This window comes from Panicum virgatum, chromosome 1N, assembly GCF_016808335.1.
Source record: "Panicum virgatum strain AP13 chromosome 1N, P.virgatum_v5, whole genome shotgun sequence".
Taxonomy (NCBI): Eukaryota; Viridiplantae; Streptophyta; class Magnoliopsida; order Poales; family Poaceae; genus Panicum; species Panicum virgatum.
Genome location: NC_053145.1, coordinates 66,532,662 through 66,553,299, shown reverse-complemented (window position 1 = coordinate 66,553,299; position 20,638 = coordinate 66,532,662). Strand labels below are relative to the sequence as shown.

Sequence of the window (20,638 nt, the reverse complement as noted above, 5' to 3'; positions counted from 1 at the left end):
CTGCAGCCAGCCCGCCGTGTTGCGCGTGGGTGGTGGGTGGTGCGCCGTGCGCCGTGCGCGTCGCTAGCAATAGCAATTTAGCAAAGCTTACAGGAGAAGAGAAGAAGACAAGGCGGCGGCGGCGGCGCGGGGATGGGTCGCGGTGGCGGGATGGGGAACCCCGTCAACGTGGGCATCGCCGTGCAGGCGGACTGGGGGAACCGCGAGTTCATCTCCAACATCTCCCTCAACGTCCGCCGACTCTTCGACTTCCTCCTCAGATTCGGTCCGTTAGATACATCTGCGCCGCCCTTCTACATTCATTTTCCTCTCCTTGCTTCCATCGGATCTGCTGCCGCATTCTTATTTCACACCATGCCTAGCCGGGATTGCCTTGCCTTCCTGTTTTGACTCATTGACTGTTACTAGTAGAATTCTAGCTGCCTGCGTCTGTCGGGAACAACCCTGCCCTGCGGACCAAAATTGCCGCCGATGGCTGCGTTTCCTTGCCATCCGCCATCATGTTTAGGACTACCTTACAAAAGCATCACCAACATGGGGCAAAGGCTTTACAACGACTCATCTAATTATGATGTGGGTGTGGTTAAACAAGGTCATTTTGGAATGCCAAAGTTTCGTGTATACGAGATTGGAATGAACTTGTTACTTACCCGATACCCGATGATTCGGGCTTCTAAAATTGCTCAAGACCCAAATGCTACATTGCTACTTGAGCTCAGCTCCCTCTAGTCCTAATCCAATCAACATCTCTATTACTCAACAGTGTGGTTAAAGGCTCGTGTTTTTTCCTCTCAGTTTTTCTGCATGAGGTTTTATACAATTCATTGTATCCAAGGGCAGTTTCTGAATTTTCCAAGTCGAGCTGGACCTTACTTGATCTTCATTCTTTAGCAAACTCAATATCATTTTCTTGTGGCATCCAACATCCAAAACCAAAAGGTTTTTCCAGGTTGAGTTTTATGGCATATTTTGAAATTGAAGAGTACCACTTGAGCTTTCACAAGCTGAGCTTGAGCCTACTCAAGTTTTTGTAGCTCATAATCCACTTATGATCGTCTTGAGCCAACATTCCTACTGACGGTGGGGTCTCTATTGTCGATAAATTCTTTCAGTGACTTGTCGCTGGCCAAGTAGGAGCTTCCTACATTTAGTTATAGCAACCTTCTTGATTTATCAATAAATATTGTTGACATCTAGTCATCTGCAAAGGGGGGAAGCCAGTCAGGGGTTAGCTGCCAATCTTTGTGGCTCTAAATCTGCTTGTTTGTATGAACGGCCACTGGACCATTTTCATATATGGCATATCAACAGACTTATAGAAAATGCTTTGTGCAATATGCTTATGCTAGAATATATTCTGATAGTACGCGTTATAGTTGTCCAACGGGCCGAGCCCGGCCCGACCCGGCACGGGCCCGATCCGGCCCGGCACGATTAGCCCGGATAACTAATCGTGCCGGGCCGGGCCGGCCCACGTGCCCAGCTCTGTGCACGAGCACGGCACGGGGGCCTGTTTGGCGTGCCGGGCCGGCCCGATATGCCAGGCGGGCTTCGTGGGCCGTGCCAGCCCGAGCCCGGCTAGGCATCTGCACCAGGCTGCCACTCCCTCAACTCAGAATGATTTCAAGATTTCAAATCTAAGATTCAAATTCACAAAAGATCACAAAACAGAAGCACATTTCATGATAACAAATTTATTGAGCTGTTTTGGGTGCTGCCTCGTTAAAAACCTTTGTAGGTAAAACCCCACACCTCGTGAGGACAAAACCCTACAAAGGAAAAGAGTACAGCCAGCTCTAAATGTTCAAATGTTCATCACAAGTTCAAGTCCACAGTCCACACTACATAGTTATACAGATTCAACATCTAGATATAAGTTTTCAAATGATTCTTCAAGTTCTTCATCCTCTATGAGATGCTGAAGTCTTGCATCGGCTTGCTCCCAGTCCTTGATCAGAGCCAACATCTCCACGACCTCAGGGCCCAGACGGCGTCGTCGCTCCTCGATAATCCTGCCAGTCATACTAAATGCAGATTCTGATGATATTGTTGAAACAGGAACAGTCATTACATCTCTAGCTAGAATTGAAAGAACAGGATATGATAGCTTATGCTCATGGCACCAGTTCAAGATATTGAAATCATCATCATACTGGTTAACAGTATCACTGTCCAGGTAGGCAGACAATTCAGAACCAGATGATAGAGAAGCACCAGAAGTTGCAGCTTGCAACAGAGCACTAGCAGAGGTTCTTCTATGCAAGGAGGAAGTAGAACCAGAACCAAGACTAGTAACAGAACCAAGAGTAGTACCAGACAAACTAGAACCAGAAGAAGAAGACTCACCACCAAAGATTCTTCCCCAAGCAGTTTTTCTCTTACCTGTAGGGCCTGGTTGGGCAGCCCTTTGCAACCTTACACCACCAAACTTTTCATCATACTTAGCAAAAATAACAGACAACTCAGCCTTTACCTCAGTCAAGTAGCATGAGTAATCATTACCATTAAGCTGAGATAGAAGTCTAAGAACATTGGTGAAACTTTTCAGTTTAGCCCTAGGGTCTAGTATAAATGCAAAGGAGTAGAGCATGGGTATGTCACATCAGTATTGCAAGAACTTATCTTTCATAGGAACCACAACTGATCTTAAGTCTCTATCATTTTCATAATTATTTAGATGGCTAGCTATCTCAAGAACATGATGCAATATTAATGGAGATGTGGGGTAATAAACACCAGACATAACAATAACAACAGTGGAATCATAGAACTGTTCAAGGAATTCAAAATTTTTTTCAGCAACATACCAGTGCTGGTCTGTCAGGAGTGGCTGACCATCAACCAAAGGATGCTGAGTAGTGATGAAAACAGAGAATGTGGCCTTATGGGGCAGGAGATGTTTTAACATAAGATAGGTAGAATTCCATCTCACATCCATATCCAAGCCAAACTTGTGAGGTCTTTCACCAACAGCAATGCAATATGACTTATATGCAGCAATGCGCTGGTTAGATGAATTTAGAAATGATATAGCAGATCTAAATGCACCAAGCATTGGCTTAAACACTTCAAGACCAGTCTTAACAATAAGATTTATGATATGACAAGCACATCTTTGATGCAGGAACAAGCTACCAACATAACCAGACAAAACAGGATTAAGTTGATTAATAGCCCTAGTGTTAGCAGCAGCATTGTCCAGTGTAACAGCAAAGATTTTATCAGTTAACCCATAATCAGCAATAACAGAAGTAATACGCTCAGCAATATTCTCAGCATTGTGAGACACATCAATCAACCTGAGACCTAAGATCCTTTTCTCTAGTTGCCAATCAGCATTCACAAAATGAGCAACCACACTAAGGTAATCCTCCTTAGCATTGCCAGACCAGATATCAGAAGTAAGAGCAACAGAGGATACATACTTCAAGCACTCAACAAGCTGAGCACGACGTTCAGTGAAGTACTTGGCAAAATCTCTAGTGGTTGTTTGCCTAGACACCTTAGCAAATTTAGGATTATGAGCAGTAGTAATGTACTCTTCAAAAGCATCAGACTCACCAATGCAAATAGGCAGGTCAAGACGAGCAATTAACCTACACAACTCAGTACGAGCTACTTCTGGTTTGTACTCCCAAAGGTGCACAGAGCCATCAGGATTAAACTTAAGTTGAGTTTGAGTCATGGCATTACGAGATTTCAAAACAAGGCATATAGGAATGTGCCGCTTCAAGTGACCAGTACCATGGGTTGATTTACCAGTGAGGTTTTTTTTGCAATGCTTGCATCTAGCACTAGTTCGACGTTCCTTACTATCAATTACCTCATAGATCTCATCAAAGTCTTTCCAGACCTTGGAGGTGGACGCCCTCCTCTTCCTGGTCGAGCCAGACTCAGTGGCAGCGGCGGTGCTCGCGCTGCCAGTGCCAGATCCAGCGGCCGTCCCCTGAGGAAGGCCTTCTGGATCCAGGTCGATGGCAGCATTGCTCCCAAACAACTCAGCGGCATCCGCAGACAGGTCATCCTCATCATCTCCGCGAAAGCCCATCGACCGCAACTCATTGTTGTAGGAGTCGTCGGCGGCCATCGCCGGTCTTCGGTCCCTCACGGCCTGCACAAGGAGGAGAGACTGTGAGGGGGATTCGGGAGGAAGAATGAGAAGAAAGGCGAGTTCTGACTTACCTTTTGCCGGAGCACCGAAGACCGAAGTTGCCGTCGACGCCCTCACCGGAGTTGCAGGCCACACAGACTCGCAAAGAGGGGAGAGGAGGATTCGTGAGGAAGAAGTAGAAGAAAGGAGAGGGGAGGAGGTGAGGGCCTGAGGGGAGCGGCGGATCTGACCGAGCAGAGTCGGAGGAGGTCCACTGGAGCGGCGGATCTGTCCGAGGAGAGGCGGAGGAGGTCGGAGAGCGGCGGATCTACGCGGGAGAGGTGGGGTGCAGGTCGGGGTGGAGCGGATCTGGCGAGGAGCGGGGGAGGCGGAGAGGAGGAGGAGACGAGGCGGCGGCCAGGCGGGCGGGGAATGGAGGGGCCTAGGGTTACCGGCGATCCGCGCGACAGGAGGGGGTCGGAGAGCGACGGATCTACGCCGGAGCGGTGGGGTGGACGGTGGAGGTCGGGGACTCGGGGTGGAGGCGTGGAGCGGATCTGGCGAGGAGCGGGGGAGGTGGAGCGCGGAGGAGACGAGGCGGAGCCACGGAGGAGCCAGGGCGGGGAATGGAGGGGGGGCTAGGGTTACCAGCGCCCGCGGCCGCCCCCTCCCCCTTATGTGGCCGGCCGGCTCGGGCTGGCGGGCTTCGTGCTCACGGGCCGGCCCACGTGCCGAGTCGGGCCGGACGCTAACCGTGCCGGGCCGGGCCGGCCCACGTGCCTGCGGCGCGGCCCAGGCACGGCATGACGCCCGTGCCGGGCCGGCCCGGGCCCGTTTACCTCCTTGCCGGGCCGGGCCGTGTACCGGGCCCAATTCTCGTGCTTCGGGCCGGCCCACGGCCCACGGGCCTGATGGAAAACTATAGTACGCGTCTTGTCCTAGTCAGTAACCTAGCAAACGATGCCTGCTTGAAGGGTTTCTGGTTTGAAGCTGGAAATAGCCATAGCTGGTTTTATGTTGATTTTCTCTTCAAGTCAAATCACTCATGAGGTGCAAGCCATGCCTAGTACTAGGTAATACCTGAACCTATATTATTAGATCAGAGCTGGCCCAGGATTCCCTATGAACCAGAAGTTGTAGGGACTATGGAGCGGATTGGTTTTATTGTTTTTTTTTTAACCTTTGAGTGCCAGGCATGCTTGTTCTTCTTCATTTAACTGGTCCTGAACTACTTTGGTGATGTGAGAAGAGAAGAAAAGAAGAGTAATCATGGACCGTTTACTAATGTTTCTGAAATTAAATGTGTGCAGAAGCTACCACGAAGAGCAAGCTGGCATCTTTGAACGAGAAGCTAGACATCCTAGAGAGGAAGCTGGAGGTGCTTGAAGTCCAAGTGAGCAGCGCAACGACCAATCCTTCGGTCTTCAACTAGAAGACACGGTGGTGTGCTGCGTGAACGTGTATCATGTACGTACGTAAGTAAGAGTGGCATGTAAAACACACTGCTGCTAGTATCATGTGTTTTGTACAATTGTAAAACACTTGTGCATCGAAGTTGACTTGCAAGCAGCTTCGCGTTTGCGTGGAGGTAACTGACTACTACTTGACAGGGTGAGTCGTGCGTGATGGGTTTGCTTCGCTGCGTTCGCTTGGCTGGTGGCTGGTGCTGATTTGTTATGAGAGAATAGTACTGCTAACTGGCTGGTAGCTGGTGGCTGGTGCTGATTTAGTATGAGAGAACAGTACTGCTGGTTGGTTGACTGACAATCCAAACGAACAGAGCGGGCTTGGGGCCAACTGATTGGTGGATGATGTTTGTTTGGAAATGAATAATGGTCAGCCCTCCTTTCTTGCAAGGTACTTACATGTAGAAGGATTTTTGTCATGTTAATTTGAGAAAAATTCATGGAGCGAATGCAATAGAGCAGCGCAAGCTGAAAAGATAAGCAAATAAAGCACATGGAAGATGTGGTCCTGGTGTTGCATCTCCTTGCAGCCACACAAGTGGCCCATTCGTGGTGCCTGCTCCTCCTCTCTTCTTTCTCCCCGTGGTGCTCCTCTCCTCTTGCAGGCCAGGCCTTCCTTCTCCTACTCTGCTGCTGCTGCTCTCCTCCATGCCAGGAGAAAGGGGGTCCTGATTTGCCTGCTCCATTTCTAGCAAGGCATAGCCACGTCGGCCTAGTCGATCCTTCTGATCTTGGGTAAGTTGTGTCCATCCATCCTCTCTATCTTGGGTAAGTTGTTGTGTCCATCCATCCTCTCTATCTTCTGTTACCATCATCTTCTCTATTCGTGTGTGCATATACGGCTTACTTTTGCTTGTGTTCCTCCCGCCCCGCCCAACCCAAAACAAAAGGAAGCAGAAATCAAAATTATATACATATATAGACACTTACTTTGCTGGATTAGTTTGGTTGTTTGGTGGTGGGGTGGGTGGGGATAATTAAGAGTAGAAATTCACAGGTTGTAGTTGGCAGGAGGCCCAAAAATAATTCAGCAATGAAAAATGGGGCATTCGGAGAATTGAACTCGGGACCTCTCACCCTAAGCAAGAATCATACCACTAGACCAAATGCCCTTTGACGTTCTGTCTGGATTTTAAATTTTCATGTTCACACACAGGAGATCTACGCGCCATCCTAAGCTTGTGATCCGGTTCATATATATGATGAATGTTCAGGATCTCTCTCTCGGTCTCTCTCTGAGCTTGAGAGGGAGATCGTTCGTCAGCAGCAAGGGCGCCAAGGTTCAGTGCCTACTTTCTTCTTCTTCTTCTGGTTGTTGTTCAGCAGCTGCTAGATGCAGCATCCACCGGCGGCACACAATAAGGAGGAGGTTGGCAGCGATCACCACCAGAGCGGCCGGCGACGACAGATCAGGTGGTGGTGAATCTGAATCCTCTAGCAGCAGCGGCGATGACGAAGAAGCAGAAGATGAGACAAGGCCAAGCAGCTTGTCCCGAGAGGATCTGGAACGCCTGGTCGGGCCTGACGATGATGACAAGTTCAACGGGTTGGATCTTGCAAACCTCATCAGGAAGAAGTACGGCAGATCCTACGATGTGACGCTGATAAAGAAGGTGCTATGCCTGCGTGCATACATACATACATACATACATCTGTTGCAAGTATATAGAGTAGTAATTGAAAATGCATCATGTATAATGCAGGAGTTCATGGGACGGAATCTTCTTGCGCTGAATGTGATGTGGAAGTACCGGGAGCAGCGGTCGTTCCCGCTGAGCGAGGAGGAGTACCTGCTGCGGCTGGACGAGGTGGCCAACACGCTGCGTTGCTGGGGAGCCGTGGCGCATGTCCGCAACACGCTGGAGAAGCTCAAGGAGAGGCCACGCATCGGCAAGGCTGTCAGCATCTTCATCGACATGGACCAGACGGGAGGACGAGCAAACGAGTGGATATACAAGTAGAGGATCGGAGGGTGTCCAGTACTTGATGATCTATCTACCTATCTAATAGTTGCTTTGCTTTGCCTGCCTCCGATTGAGGTATAAAATAGAAGGGTGTTCTTTCACATTATTGTCTCGATTATATTGCATGCATTTTTTAGATTAAGGAAAGAGTTCCGGCCTTAAGCGAATGACTACAACCAAAAGAGTTACGAGAGTTCTTAGACCCTAGACCTCAAATGCGGAATTTCACAAATACAAGAATAAAAAACAATAAAACAAAGAAAGAAATCTAGAAAAAAGTCTAGAAGACTAAGCTTCAATCTTCTTCTTCGTTCTCGCTTCAATCTTGCAATGTTTTCTGTCGTGGGCTTTTTGGGGTACCCACAGCCGGGTGACGGAATGCACCCGCCTAATCCCCGAGGGGGTGTACTCGGGATTGCGCTAAGCGATTATGCCAATCTAGCTTGGGGGCAAGAACGCAAGAACACGCGAGGATTTTAGAGTGGTTTGGGCCGCCGGAGCGTAATACCCTACGTCCACTTGAGAGTAGTATTGCTCTTGTGTCGGTGGATGAGTCTATCCTCTACCTCCCAGTCCTCTTCTGGACCTGAGCCTTCCTCTAACGGGCGTCTCCCTTTTATAGAGCAAGGAGGACGCGTACACAGGCGTCGGACCCCGACAGGTGGGCCCAACAAGGATGTATATTTTACTAGACAGTAGTGATGCTACAGTGATGTAGAATCTCTTGCCGGATACACTTCATCGTCCTGTAGACTCTCTGACCGAGGGGGTCTTCTCCTGTCTCATCGGCGAGGCGCCCGTTGAGGTAGTATAGGTTGCGGCGTAGACTGTTGGGTCTACCGTGTAGGCGTTATGATACTCCATCGCCGAGTTGTCGTGTCTAACTTGTGTAGCAGACTGACGTGCGTGGCGTGAGTGGCGCCAGCGGCTGTACAGTGTACCTTGGTAACGCGCGATCAATAGTACAGCCTGGCGAAAGTCTCCTCGGGCTCTGCTGTGGCAGAGCGCACTTAACGCCTCCCGCATTGAATGCGGTAGGTGGCCAAGTCTTCCCGAGGAAGCTTGGCAGCCGCACGCGTATCTGCGTCTGCGGACACGTGGCGGCTCCGGATCCCCCAGGCGGGGTGTCTGTTCCCTCCCTGCCGAGGGGTCCGGATAGTATATGTGGGTCCAGAACCCCGTGGGAGGTCCGGGGCCCCCGGTTGTTTTGTCTGAGTGCTCCCTTCTCCGGGACACGTGGTGACACCGGACCCGTCCCTGAGTGGGATGCGGGTCCGAGACCATTGGTCCGGTTGCTCAGCTCCTTTGGGCGTAGTTACGGATAACTACGAGTCTTGACATAGCAAGAGGGGGTACCCTAGTCCAGAGTTACCGACATTTTCCATCACATCACTCGCGTGCTTAGAAACTTGATGTCTAAATTATCCGTGCCGAAACATTCCGCTTGAGCCGATTCCCACCGGGATAATGTGCGAACTCCGAGACAACGCCACCAGGGAGGATACGACGCTTTACTCCACCGTCGCCCGCCTAGATTACCCAGGCAGAGTTTCCTCCGGAGAATTCAAAAGATGAGGAGGTGGCACCTTCAACGACGCTTCCAACAAAAGTTGCGGCACCCGAGAGTGTCGCCGTCGTCAGCTCCAACAGATGTTGGCCAAGGCTTTTGTCCAGCGCTGCCAAATTCACCCCTGCACATCACCCCAGGCAACAACCAGCACTGCGAAAACGAAGAAGCACCACGACCGCCAGCCGAGGCGCCGAGGGGGGGTGACGGCTAGCGTCGCCGAGACCCCTCCAGTGAGCTCCGATGGTGGCGGCGTGGTCAGGAACCAGCGGAGGTGAATAGTCCCGAGATGCTGCGCCACTGGCCAGCCCTATGGAAGCCGCGTTGCAGGCCGTCGAGACCCCCATGGGGAGCCATGCTAGTGCCGCCGCCACCATAGATGCCGCTGCTCCACGAACTCTACAACCCCGAGGTGCCGCGTCGCAGGCCACCGGCCGCCGGCCATCAGGGCCGCCACAGAGTGCCGTGCCCACAGGACGTCTCACCCCTCCATGGGGATCCGCCACCCGGACTCGAATCGCCGGCCGTCAGACCCCTGCCACGAAGGACCTCGCCAAGCACGGGAAAGGAGACACGGCCGCCGGCAGGGAAGCACGGCCGTGGTACGTCTCACCCCTCCATGGGGATCCGCCACCCGGACTCGAATCGCCGGCCGTCAGACCCCTGCCATGAAGGACCTCGCCAAGCACGGGAAAGGAGACACGGCCGCCGGCAGGGAAGCACGGCCGTGGTACAGCAGGCCACCGATGTCCCCCACCACAGGGAGCCACCACGCACCATAGCCGCTGCCCACGCTGCCGTCGCCGTCACCCATGAAACACAGTTATTAGGACCGGACCGGACCGGACCATTGAACCGGTTAAACTGGGAACCGGAGCCTGCGAACCGGAAGAAAACCGCCCCAGACCGGGGCATAAGCTGGGCGCGCGTGCTAAGAGCTGGGCGCTGCTTATTTTCACGCAAAATGGTGTCCTGGTGGGATTCGAACCCAGCCCACAGGCTCCACAGGCTGGTGGCCTACCACCAGACCACAAGGATGCTTATGTTTTAGCTGAAATATATATTATATTAGACCGTTTTGAACCGCCGGTCTAACCGATCCGACCAATCAAACCGTGAACCGAGAGCCTCACCGGTTCGACGTCCGGTCCGGTCCCAATAACTATGCCACGAAACCCGATCTAGATCGGGGGGTGGTAGGATTGGGGAGAGCACACATAGCAGGACGGTGATGGCCTCGCCGCCGCTGTCGCATCTGCACGGACTTTCGGCGGCACGCTCAAGCAGTGGCATGGACATGAGGGAGTGGCGGAGGGGACGGCGTGGTGCGGCGGCGGGGATCCGCCTGAGCGGGCGACGCGGGGCCTTCTATTTTGCCTTTCCCGTTCTGCCTCCATTTTATATTGCATGCATATGTGAAAGTGCATCTAGGCCCCTAATGGGTTTTGGTGAATTGAATGACGAACATGATTAAAGGACTAACGCTTTATTTGAGATATCACGAGCATGGACTTATTTATATATCATTTATGCATTGACTCATGTGAAAATGAATCGAATAAAAGTGAAGCTTATTGTTGAAAGTCAGGCATATTGTGAAGGAAAGCAAGAGACAAGTATTCATGATATATTGTCAAATGGTCTCTATTCATGGCTTACCACATTTGAAGTACAAATTGTTGAGAACATTATTGCAAGGCTTCATGAGTTAATAAAATTAAAAAGAGACATATACTTGTGAGCTAGAAATATTAGTCTTATTTATGGAAACTTGCAATGCATGAAATATGATTATCATTCACGATCACAACGCAAGACGAAGAAATGAAGATATGAGAATGGAATATGAAATCATTGTTGGTGTGCAAAGCTTAACTCAACATGGCAAGGGTAAGTGATGAAGAAACCAACTGAGATGACTAGTGCGAGGGACTAAGCAAGCTTTGGTGGAGCGACGGCTCACCATGTGTGCGAATTGCTAAGGTGAAGTGCTAGTATCCGTGGGGTGTTCGAAGAATCATATCCAAGCCTTGTTGTGAGAAGCAATGCAATGCATCAAGTATCTTATTGGAGTGACTTGAGAATCCAAAGATAGATTTGCAAAGTTATTGGGACTCTAAGTCACTAGCTCAAGTATGGATTTGCTCTAAAGAGAAAATTGTGCAATGTCGGAATCCCAAGTTCGAGAAAATCAAAGTATGGCAAAGATGAAGTGATTCAAGACTCAAGTGGATGAAATGTGTTTCATATTTAATCTTGAGTATAGGTATGCCATACTATCAAGAGTGATGCAACATTAATTATTTGACTCGATCAAAAATGCTCATAGTTCACCCATGAGAGGATCCTAAGAGAAAACATCTGAGAACTAACTTAGAAATACTTGAATGATCAAGTGTTGACTTGACGGATCAAGTGGAGTCTTGTAAACAGGGTTTTGGGGTTCTCTGGTCCTGACCGGTCTGACCGGTCGGGGTCCAACGGCTAGTTTATTTGAACCGACCGGTCTGACCAGTCTAGGGAACCGGTCTGATCGGTCTGTACTGACAGAGCAACAGCTAGTTTTTGGGAGTGGGGTATTTATACTCCTCAGCCCTCTCCTTTGAGGGTGGCTAGTTCTTGGCATTCTTCTGAGCTTCTTGAGGCGTTTTCTTGACCAACTAGCTCTCCCCAACACTCTTTGTGAGTTGTGCTAACTAGATTACATATTGTCGCTGCGGGAAATGGGCGACTACAAAACTACTCGATTGCTTGTTTGTTGTGCGCTTGATCGGATATGGTCTAGCACGCAAAGACTCGAGGATTTAGACTGGTTCGGGCCTGAAATGCCCTACGTCCAGTATGGGGGTGGTGTTCTCGCTCTATTGCTCTCGAGCCCGGGTGCTCAAAGTTCAGAGGGGAGCTTACAAGCTGGTCAAGCAGTGTCGAACCCGTGGGAGTCCAACCCTTTCCTACGTGGGGGGATTTCCCTTTTATAGTCCAAGGTGGGGCCCCCCATTTACATTTATCTAGCGCTGTGTCTTCGCACCGTCGGGGTGCGATTCGTCCTTGTCAGTCGTCGGGGCCCACTCGGTCGGTCGGGAGTGGGCAGGCTTGATCATGGCGATATTCTGGGCAAGGGATGATCCTGGCGATCCTCTTGGGCGACGCATTCCCCCGGTACTGTCCCATCTTGGCTCAATCGGGACGACGCGACCGCTTGGTTGGTCACTCGGGGGTCTCTTCCGGTCTTGTCCGCCGGAGCCTATGTTCCTTGTCTGCGGTGCTATCCCACGCCTCCCCTGCGTAGCTCTTGTCAGCCGGACGGTGCTCCTAGTGAGGGGTGTCTTACTGAGGTCTGGCCGAAGGCGTTCGGTCACACTCGCTGGCGTAATGAGATGGTGCGTAGAGGCAACCATCATTACGGTGAGGGGAGGCAGCATCTGTGGACGCCCCCTCCCGTTGTGTCGCGGGGCCCGCGTGAGCAGCGCTGTCCCCTTGTCAGGGGGTCCTGCTGGCTAACCTCTTGCCGCAAGATAAGGAGAGCCGGCGTCTTGGGGCCTGCACGAGGCCTATCTTGGCCGGCACGCCTGTCAGGAGGCGCGGCGTTCTTGGAGCACACGTCCTAGGTCATCGGCACAGCTCTGACCCGGGGCGTTAGATCGGGGGGCTGCCATGTGTCCTGGGGGGCCGAGCTCCCGGACTCGTTGCCTTAGAAGCGAAGGCAGCTTCCCCCGCCGGTTAGTGGGCCATCGCGTTTCATGGCCCGACGATCCTGCTGGGCTTCCGATCGTACGAGTCTGGCCCACTAGGGATCCTGAGTTTATACCCCCGTCAGAGGCCCCCCGAGCGGCTCTGTGATTTTTTAATAATCGTGGAGCCGCTGGACTTGGTTTTGATGACTCCTAACCAGGGCATCCCATCCAACTGCCCGCGCCCTCGGCTTTCGGCGTGCGCAGTGATGACGTGATGGGGTCTGGTCTATCTTGATGGTCGACTGGGGCACTGGTGCTATAGAATCTCGAGGCCGGTCGTCGCGTCTTATCGCTATACCGCGGACGCCTCATTTTCCCCATTCGGGGCCGCCTCCTATTGGCGGGTCGTGCGGCAATCGTGCCCCGAGTGTCGCGCCAGTTGCCAGGCGTGCTGGGGCCATGGCAGACGCATCGTCGACCGGCGGGTCTGCCGTTCCTTCCTCGAGTGTGGATCCATGGTTGCAAAAATAAACGACGCATTAGTTTTCGTCTTATGTAAGATTGCTGGTGAGGAAAAAATATACTGCGCTTTGTGGTCAAAGTGTTCTATATTTTTTTTGAAAAGGTTCTGCTGTTTGCTTTTCTGCTTGCTTGTGAAAGTTTTTGGTCCTCTGCATTCCTTTCTTTTGGAACTGTGTGCTGATTATGGGCTGCGATGTATAGCCGGGAGCTGGCCCAGAGTCATCATTCGCTGGTCGCCGTAGATCGTTACATGGATCCGATCGATTGGATAGTTCGGAAAAGACGTTTGAGTAGAATGAAAAGCACACGAATCAGCAGATGGAGTTGTGTGTTGTTGTGATAGGATGAAGCGGTGTGTGCGTGCTGCACGGTTCGTCCCAGTGAGGCCCCCGAGCGCCTTGGCCTGAGAGTGCTTAAGGCAAGGGGATGTAGAGGCGGGAAACAATGGAAAGTAGGATGGTCGAAGACCATGGTCTGGCCCCCGAGCGCTCTGAGCCAAATGTGTATGGGTCGGGGTGCTAGAAACCAGATAGCTCATGTGTGCTGTGAGTATGTAAGGGATGCAGGTGTCCGGACCCCGAGTGATTTCGGACTGGGAGTGGCTGGGTCGGGTCGCCGAGTGAGTGCACTGTGTTGTGCGGGGAGAAAAAATCAACAGGTGTCGGGCCCCCGAGTGCTCCGAGCCGGAAGTGGCCGGGTCGGGGCACTTGGACTGAGCCACTAGTGCTTCCTACGGGAAGAAATGCCATAACTGTTATATATTCCAAGAGTTGGTCAGAATGTTATCGTCAAAGTCTTTTAGCTTGTAGGTGCCTGGTCGTATCACCTATGTGATGCCGTAAGGTCCTTCCCATGGCGATGAGAGCTTATGCTTGTCCTTCATCGTCATGACCCATTGCAGAACCAGATCTCCGACTTGCAGCGTCCTCTCCCGTATGCGCCTCTCGTGGTACCTGCGTAAAGTTTGCTGGTAGCGGGCCGATTGGTGTAGCGTAGCTAGCCATGCTTCCTCCAAGACTTCCATGGCGTCCCTCTGGGCTTCTGCTGCCGTTGTCGGGTCAAAGGCTTTGACTCTTGGCGCACCGTAGTCCAGATCGAAAGGCAAGACGGCCTCGGAGCCGTATGTTAGGAAGAAGGGTGTTAGTCCTGTGGACCGGTTAGGTGTGGTTCGCAAGCTCCAGAGCACTGCCGGCAGCTCTTCCACCCAACGACCCGCGAGCTTTTTGAGCATGTCAAAAATGCGCGGTTTGAGCCCTTGAAGGATTAGGCCGTTAGCTCTTTCTACTTGCCCGTTTGTGCGCGGGTGTCCAACCGATGCCCAGTCAATCCGGATCCCGTATCCTTCCGCGAATTCTTGGAAGTAGTGACCTGTGAAGTTGGTCCCGTTGTCGGTGATGATGGAGTTGGGCACACCAAATCTGTACATGATGTCCAGGAAAAACTTGACGGCTTCCTTGGAGTCGATCGTGATTATCGGTTTTTCCTCTATCCATTTGGTGAACTTGTCAATTGTGACAAGTAGGTGGGTGAACCCTCCTGGTGCCTTCTTGAGTGGCCCCACCATGTCTAGACCCCATACGGTGAATGGCCATGTTATGGGAATGGTCTGAAGGGCTTGGGACGGCAGGTGGGTTTGTTTGGCGTAGAACTAGCAGCCTTTGCATGCACGGACAATGTCTTCCACGTTGAGCAGGGCTGTTGGCCAGTAAAATCCTTCTCGGAAGGCCTTTCCGACCAAGGAGCGTGGTGCAGCGTGGTGTCCGCAGATCCCGGCGTGTATCTCGAGAAGGAGCTCCTTGCCCTGGGCAATAGGGATGCATTTCATGAGAATGCCAGTCTCTGAGGGGCTGCGTTTGTAGAGCTCGCCGTCAATTACTGCGAAGGTTTTGGCTCGTCGGGCTATCCGGCGGGCTGCGTTGCGGTCCTCAGGGAGGACTTTGTGGAGGAGGAAAGCCAATAGGTTGGCTCTCAAATCTATGTTGTCTGCCTGGCTTGGGTCGGATTGTTCCGTAGCGAGGCAGGTTGGGCCCCCGGGTACCTAGTCGGGGGCTGGGTCGGAGGGAGCGTGCTCTGTTTTTTGCACATGCTCTGCTTTCTCTGTTTTTGCTCTGTCTGTGACCGGCAGCTTCTCTCGCGCCGACGGCGCGTTCAGGTCGTTGACGAAAATGCCACTGGGCGCCGGCTTGCACTCGGCGGCCATTTTTGCGAGAGCATCCGCGTCGGGGTTTTGCTTCCATGGGATGTGGTGGAGCTCCAGACCCCAGAATCTCCCCTCTAGCTTGCAAACTTCTTGGCAGTATGCGTCCATGAGGGGGCTCTCGCAGTTGGAGTTCTTCATGACCTGGTCGACTACGAGCTTGGAGTCGCCGTAGACGTACAGGCGGGTTGCTCCGATGTCGATGGCTATGCGGAGGCCGCTGATGAGTGCTTCATATTCTACAACGTTGTTGGATACAGGAAAGTGGAGGCGAACTGCGTACTAGAACTTGCCTCCTTCTGGGGAGACCAGGACGACCCCGGCCCCCGCACCGGGTCCCATGACCGACCCGTCGAAGTAGAGAGTCCAGTACTCGTGAGAGATTTCTGGGGTCGGAGCTTGGACTTCCGTCCACTCGGCAATGAAATCGGCCAGGGCCTGGGACTTTATCGCCATGCATGGCACGAACTTGATGTCGTAGCCCATCAGCTCAACTGCCCATTTGGAAATCCGTCCCACGGCGTCGCGATTACGAACAACTTCTTCGAGTGGGAACGAGGTGATGACGGACACCTCGTGCTCGGTGAAGTAGTGTTGCAGTTTCTTGGCCGCCATGATGACAGCGTAGAGAAGTTTTTGTGTTTGCGGGTACCGCGATTTGGTGTCAGTCATCACTTCGCTGACGAAGTAAACGGGTCGTTGGACCTTGAGGGCATGTCCCTGTTTTTCCCTTTCGACCACCAGGGCGGCGCTGACCACATGGTTAGTGGCTACTAAGTAGAGCAAAAGGGGTTCGCAGGGGTCCGGTGCGACGAGCACCGGCGGAGAGGATAAGAGGGCCTTGAGGTGGTCGAGGGCCGCCTGTGCCTCCTCTGTCCAGACAAAGGTGTTGAATTTCTTGAGGAGTTTGTACAGCGGTAAACCTCGCTCTCCCTACCGGACGATGAACCGGCTGAGTGCCGCCAGGCACCCAGTTAACCTCTGGATACCCTTAATGCCGCGGATGGGCCCTATGTTGGTGATGGATGCGATTTTGTCGCGGTTGGCTTCGATGCCACGCTCGGACACCATGTACCCGAGAAGTTTGCCCTTGGGTACACCGAATGTTCATTTCTCGGGATTCAACTTGATGTTGAATATCTTGAGATTTGCAAATGTAGCGCTCAGGGTGGCGACCAGGTCGTCCGCGCGCGGTGTTTTGACGATGATGTCGTCAACGTAGACCGCGACCGTCGCCCGAGGCGAGCCCGGCCGGTCGGTGTCGATCGGCGGGTTGATCTGGTCAGAAAAGTAGGCTTGCATGCATCGCAGGTATGTTGCCCCTACATTCTTGAGACCCAAAGGCATTGACACGTAGCAGTATGAGCCAAATGGTGTGATGAAGGATGTCGCGAGCTTGTCGGATTCCTTCATCGCTATCTGGTGATAGCCCAAGTAAGCGTTTTGAAAAGACAAGATTTCACACCCGGAGGTGGAGTCGATTATATGATCTATCCTAGGTAATGGAAAAGGGTCTTTGGGACAAGCCTTGTTCAGGCTGGTGTAATCGACACACATCCTCCATTGACCGGTTTTCTTTTTTACAAGGACTGGGTTAGATAGCCAGTCGGAGTGGTAGACTTCTTTTATGAAGCCGGCAGCTAAAAGCTTAGCTATCTCCTCTCCTATGGCCCTGTGCCTCTCGTCGTCGAAGCGGTGTAGTTGTTGCTGGATGGGCTTGGATCCCGGCAAAATACGGAGCTCGTGCATGGCGACCTCCCTTGGGATGCCCGGCATGTCGGACGGCTTCCAGGCAAAAGTGTCCTTGTTGGCGCGGAGGAAGTCGATGAGCGCGTGATCCTATTTGGCCGGCAGCTGGGAGCCGATCCGCACAGTCTTGGTTGGGTCGGCGTCGTCGACCGTGACCGACTTGGTATCGTCGGCTGAGATGAAGACCGATGCCTGGCTAGGCTTGCCAGGGTCAGGGCGGCACTCGGCAGTGGTGGCACGAAGCTGGCCAAGCTCAGCCGAGTTTGCCACGGCGGTGGCGAGGTCATAGTACTCGCGGTTGTTCACGTAGGCTTGTTCGAAGGAGCCGCTCACGGTGATGACACGGTTCGGGCCCGGCAGCTTGAGCTTGAGGTAGGTGTAGTTGGGCACCGCCATGAACTTGGCGTAGGCGGGGTGCCCAAGAATGGCATGATACACCCCCTTCCAGTCCACCACCTCGAACGTGAGGGTCTCGGTGCGGAAGTTGGATTTGCAGCCAAATGTGATCGGTACGTCAATGTTGCCGACCAGGTATGCCTTCATGCCCGGCAAGATGCCGTAGAAGGGGAAGAGGGATTCCCGCAAGCAGGCTCGTGGGATTCCCATGGCTTCCAAGGTGTCGACGTAGAGGATGTTGAGGCTGTTGCCCCCATCCATCAGTACATTGGACAGACGCATGTTGCTGACGACGGATCAACAACAAGGGGATAGCTCCCAGGTCGAGGGATGTTTGCCGGATAGTCATCCTGATCGAAAATAATGGGCGTGGATGCCCACTTCAACTTTCTAGGAATGGAACTTGCGGCTGCACATACCTCACGGAGCCATACCTTTTGCAGTCGCCTGGAGCACTCGTCCTCCAAGCCGCCGATGATCACCAAGCATCGATCCACGTCCGGGAACTCTCCTTCCGCCGGCTTCCCTTTGTCCTGGTCGGCGTCGGGCCTCTTATCGCGGCCGTCGCCGTCGGTCTTGGCTATCCTACGGAGGAGGCGCTTATCATATCACAATCCTTGAACTTGTGGTTCACCGGATAGCTATGGTTGGTGCACGGCTTCTCCAGGAGCTGGTTGAAGTGGTTGTTTCTCGGTGGACGCTTGTCTTGGCGCTCGGTCGTTGCGACCTCGCCGGCGGCGGGTGGTCGGCGGTTCTTCTTGTTCTTCCTGTCCTCGCGGCTCGAGGAGGGCCCGTCGCGGTCACGCCGCTTCTCCTTCGCTGCGTGCTGGTCGCGTTCGAAGATGGCCCCGACCGCCTCCTCGCTGGAGGCATGGTTGGTGGCGATCTCCAGGAGCTCGTGCGTAGTGTGCAGCTTCTGGCACCCCAGTTTGTGGACCAGGGTCTTGCAGTGCGTCCCGCTGAGGAACACACCGATGATATCGGCGTCGACGACGCCCGGCAGTGAGTTGCACTGCTTGGAGAAGCACCGGATGTAGTCGTGCAGGGACTCGCCGGTCTCCTGTTTGCAGTTCTTCAGGTCCCAAGAGTTGCCAGGACATACGTACGAGCCTTGAAAGTTGCCGATGAACACTTTCCGGAGATCTGCCCAGCTACCGATGGAATCGGCGGGCAAGAAATCCAGCCAGGCATGGACATTCTCTCCCAAGCATATAGGGAGGTACTGGATGACGAAGTGGTCGTCGCTTGCTCCTCCGGCCCGGCATGCAAGCCGGTAGTCTTCCAACCACACGCCGGGGTTCGCAGGGGCGTCCCCAGTATACTTCATGATGTTCGCCGGCGGTCGGAAGTGTTGAGGGAAAGGCGCCCCCCGGATCGCTCTGGAGAAGGCGTTTGGCTCGGTGGGGTCCGGGCTCGGACACCGGTCACGATCCACGTCGGGGTCGCAGGGGTTTCCCCTACGCCAGAGCGGTGAGTGCTCTGGGTGGGGCGAGTATGCCCGTGCATCTTCTGCTCGAGCGGCCGCGCGGTCGACGTCGGCATGGTGCCTCGCCTACTGCCGGCCTCAGATCATGCTGCGCGCATCATAGTTGGGACCGACGCGGTCGTGAATCGGTGGCCTTGGCGGGAGAGGAGCGGATGCCGCCGCTGGGGCTGGTGCGTCGCCCACGTCGGCCTGCCGTGAAGGTGGGGTGCGCTGCACTTTGGATGGCTCCCGCCCACCGTGGCTCACGTCGCCAGCGGGGCACGAGGCAGCGGCCTGCCGGTGGTGTAGCGAGGAGCTCTCCGCCTGCTGGACGGCGGCGAGTTCCACCAGGTTCCTCACCTGGTGGTGAAGGTCCCTTTGGGCCGGATCCTCCGGCTCTGGCAGCGTCTGCAGGAGGATCGCGACTGCTATGATGTTCTGGCCCGCACGGAACCCTTGCGGGAGTTGAATGCGGGCGTCGTTGATGATGTCGTGGTTGACCCTGAGTGCGCCGACTCGCGAAACCCGCGTGGTTTATCTCCTTTGACCCGAAGGGGGCCCGTGAGGGCTGTTCCACGGGCGGAGGTGTCTGTTGGCAATGGAGGAGACCTTCACCGTGGGCCTGCGCATTGGCGAGCGCGCGCTCGTGGTGGTCCGTTGGGGTGTGCATCTGCTCGGACGGCACCACCTCCGGCGGCTGTGGTAGAACCGCCCAAATTAATCCGGCTCAAGTGCGCTAACCATCACCCTAAACGTAATCCCGGCTAACACGCACTTCAAACGGAGTAATCCGGCAGTGCTGTCGGGTAAAGTCCCGAAGAATCCACCTGAGCGTCGATCGAACCCAAAGCTTACATGCAACTCACGCAAAGGTGAGTCCAGAGAGTACAACATTTCACAAGTATATTACATTACCGAGTCTTAACATAATTATTACAAACCAAATTCGAAATCTCAGAAAGGTACTTGAAATTCAAATTGAAAGTAGTTCAGAGTTTAACTGCAGCGGAAATAAAGCGAGTTCTAAACAACGATACAAGATGTCATGATGAAGCCCATACATGACATCACTCGGCATTGTCATCGTTGGCCAGAGTCGTATCCCACTCCACCGACCAACCAGGAGGTAAAGTACATGGCCAAGTCAAGGTAGCTATTTGATCTTCAAACGTATCACCTGAAAACAAAATTGAGCCTCAAGCAAGGCTGAGTATACTAATTCTCAGCAAGGCTTACCCGACTATGGGTATACTTAGCCCACTACCTAGACATGTAAGGCTTTTGGCTGGAGAGGTTTGTTTCGCCGAAAAGCAACTAAGAGTAAATCCTTAATTTCAAATTTTAGCTTCAAAATTCTATTTCAATTGACCATTCTAAGTGAGCATCTATCCAATAGCATACATGTTGAAAAACAATTATTTTTCATCATTCAATCATATTCATATTCATCATCCGTGAGAGGCGGACGATTCGAATCGAATTTGTTAACCTGGCCCGGCAGACCTAAACACACGCATGGGAACCGAGTCCCCACGCAACATTTCTCCT

At 53.0% G+C, this 20,638-nt stretch overlaps 3 protein-coding genes across 3 annotated transcripts; 2 read left to right on the top strand and 1 right to left on the bottom strand.

The window, feature by feature from the left end:
• Positions 1 to 5: 5 nt before the first annotated feature.
• On the top strand, positions 6 to 5,682 carry LOC120657716 (protein BRICK1-like). Its single transcript, XM_039936133.1, has 2 exons — positions 6 to 265; positions 5,401 to 5,682. Exons 1-2 carry the CDS (start codon positions 133 to 135, stop codon positions 5,520 to 5,522), a joined length of 255 nt encoding a protein of 84 aa, XP_039792067.1. The 5' UTR covers positions 6 to 132; the 3' UTR covers positions 5,523 to 5,682.
• Positions 5,683 to 6,034: 352 nt separating this feature from the next.
• Positions 6,035 to 7,682, top strand: LOC120657715. The gene is made up of 3 exons (XM_039936132.1): positions 6,035 to 6,291; positions 6,713 to 7,169; positions 7,260 to 7,682. The coding sequence occupies exons 1-3, from the start codon at positions 6,050 to 6,052 to the stop codon at positions 7,515 to 7,517; spliced, it is 957 nt and encodes a 318-aa protein (XP_039792066.1). The 5' UTR covers positions 6,035 to 6,049; the 3' UTR covers positions 7,518 to 7,682.
• Positions 7,683 to 17,319: 9,637 nt separating this feature from the next.
• LOC120653790 lies at positions 17,320 to 17,886 on the bottom strand. The gene is made up of 2 exons (XM_039931460.1): positions 17,668 to 17,886; positions 17,320 to 17,595 (listed from the first exon to the last, which is right to left on the bottom strand). Exons 1-2 carry the CDS (start codon positions 17,884 to 17,886, stop codon positions 17,320 to 17,322), a joined length of 495 nt encoding a protein of 164 aa, XP_039787394.1.
• Between the last annotated feature and the right edge of the window lie 2,752 nt (positions 17,887 to 20,638).

Bases quoted from the DNA above. Each gene is read 5' to 3' on its own strand.
- LOC120657715 (XM_039936132.1), top strand. From the start codon at position 6,050: ATGGAAGATGTGGTCCTGGTGTTGCATCTCCTTGCAGCCACACAAGTG. The intron at 6,292-6,712 runs GTAAGTTGTGTC...GTTCACACACAG, and splicing joins GTCGATCCTTCTGATCTTGG to GAGATCTACGCGCCATCCTA. The intron at 7,170-7,259 runs GTGCTATGCCTG...TGTATAATGCAG, and splicing joins ATGTGACGCTGATAAAGAAG to GAGTTCATGGGACGGAATCT.
- LOC120657716 (XM_039936133.1), top strand. From the start codon at position 133: ATGGGTCGCGGTGGCGGGATGGGGAACCCCGTCAACGTGGGCATCGCC. The intron at 266-5,400 runs GTCCGTTAGATA...AAATGTGTGCAG, and splicing joins CGACTTCCTCCTCAGATTCG to AAGCTACCACGAAGAGCAAG.
- LOC120653790 (XM_039931460.1), bottom strand. From the start codon at position 17,886: ATGGATGGGGGCAACAGCCTCAACATCCTCTACGTCGACACCTTGGAA. The intron at 17,596-17,667 runs GTGTATCATGCC...ACCTACCTCAAG, and splicing joins AGGTGGTGGACTGGAAGGGG to CTCAAGCTGCCGGGCCCGAA.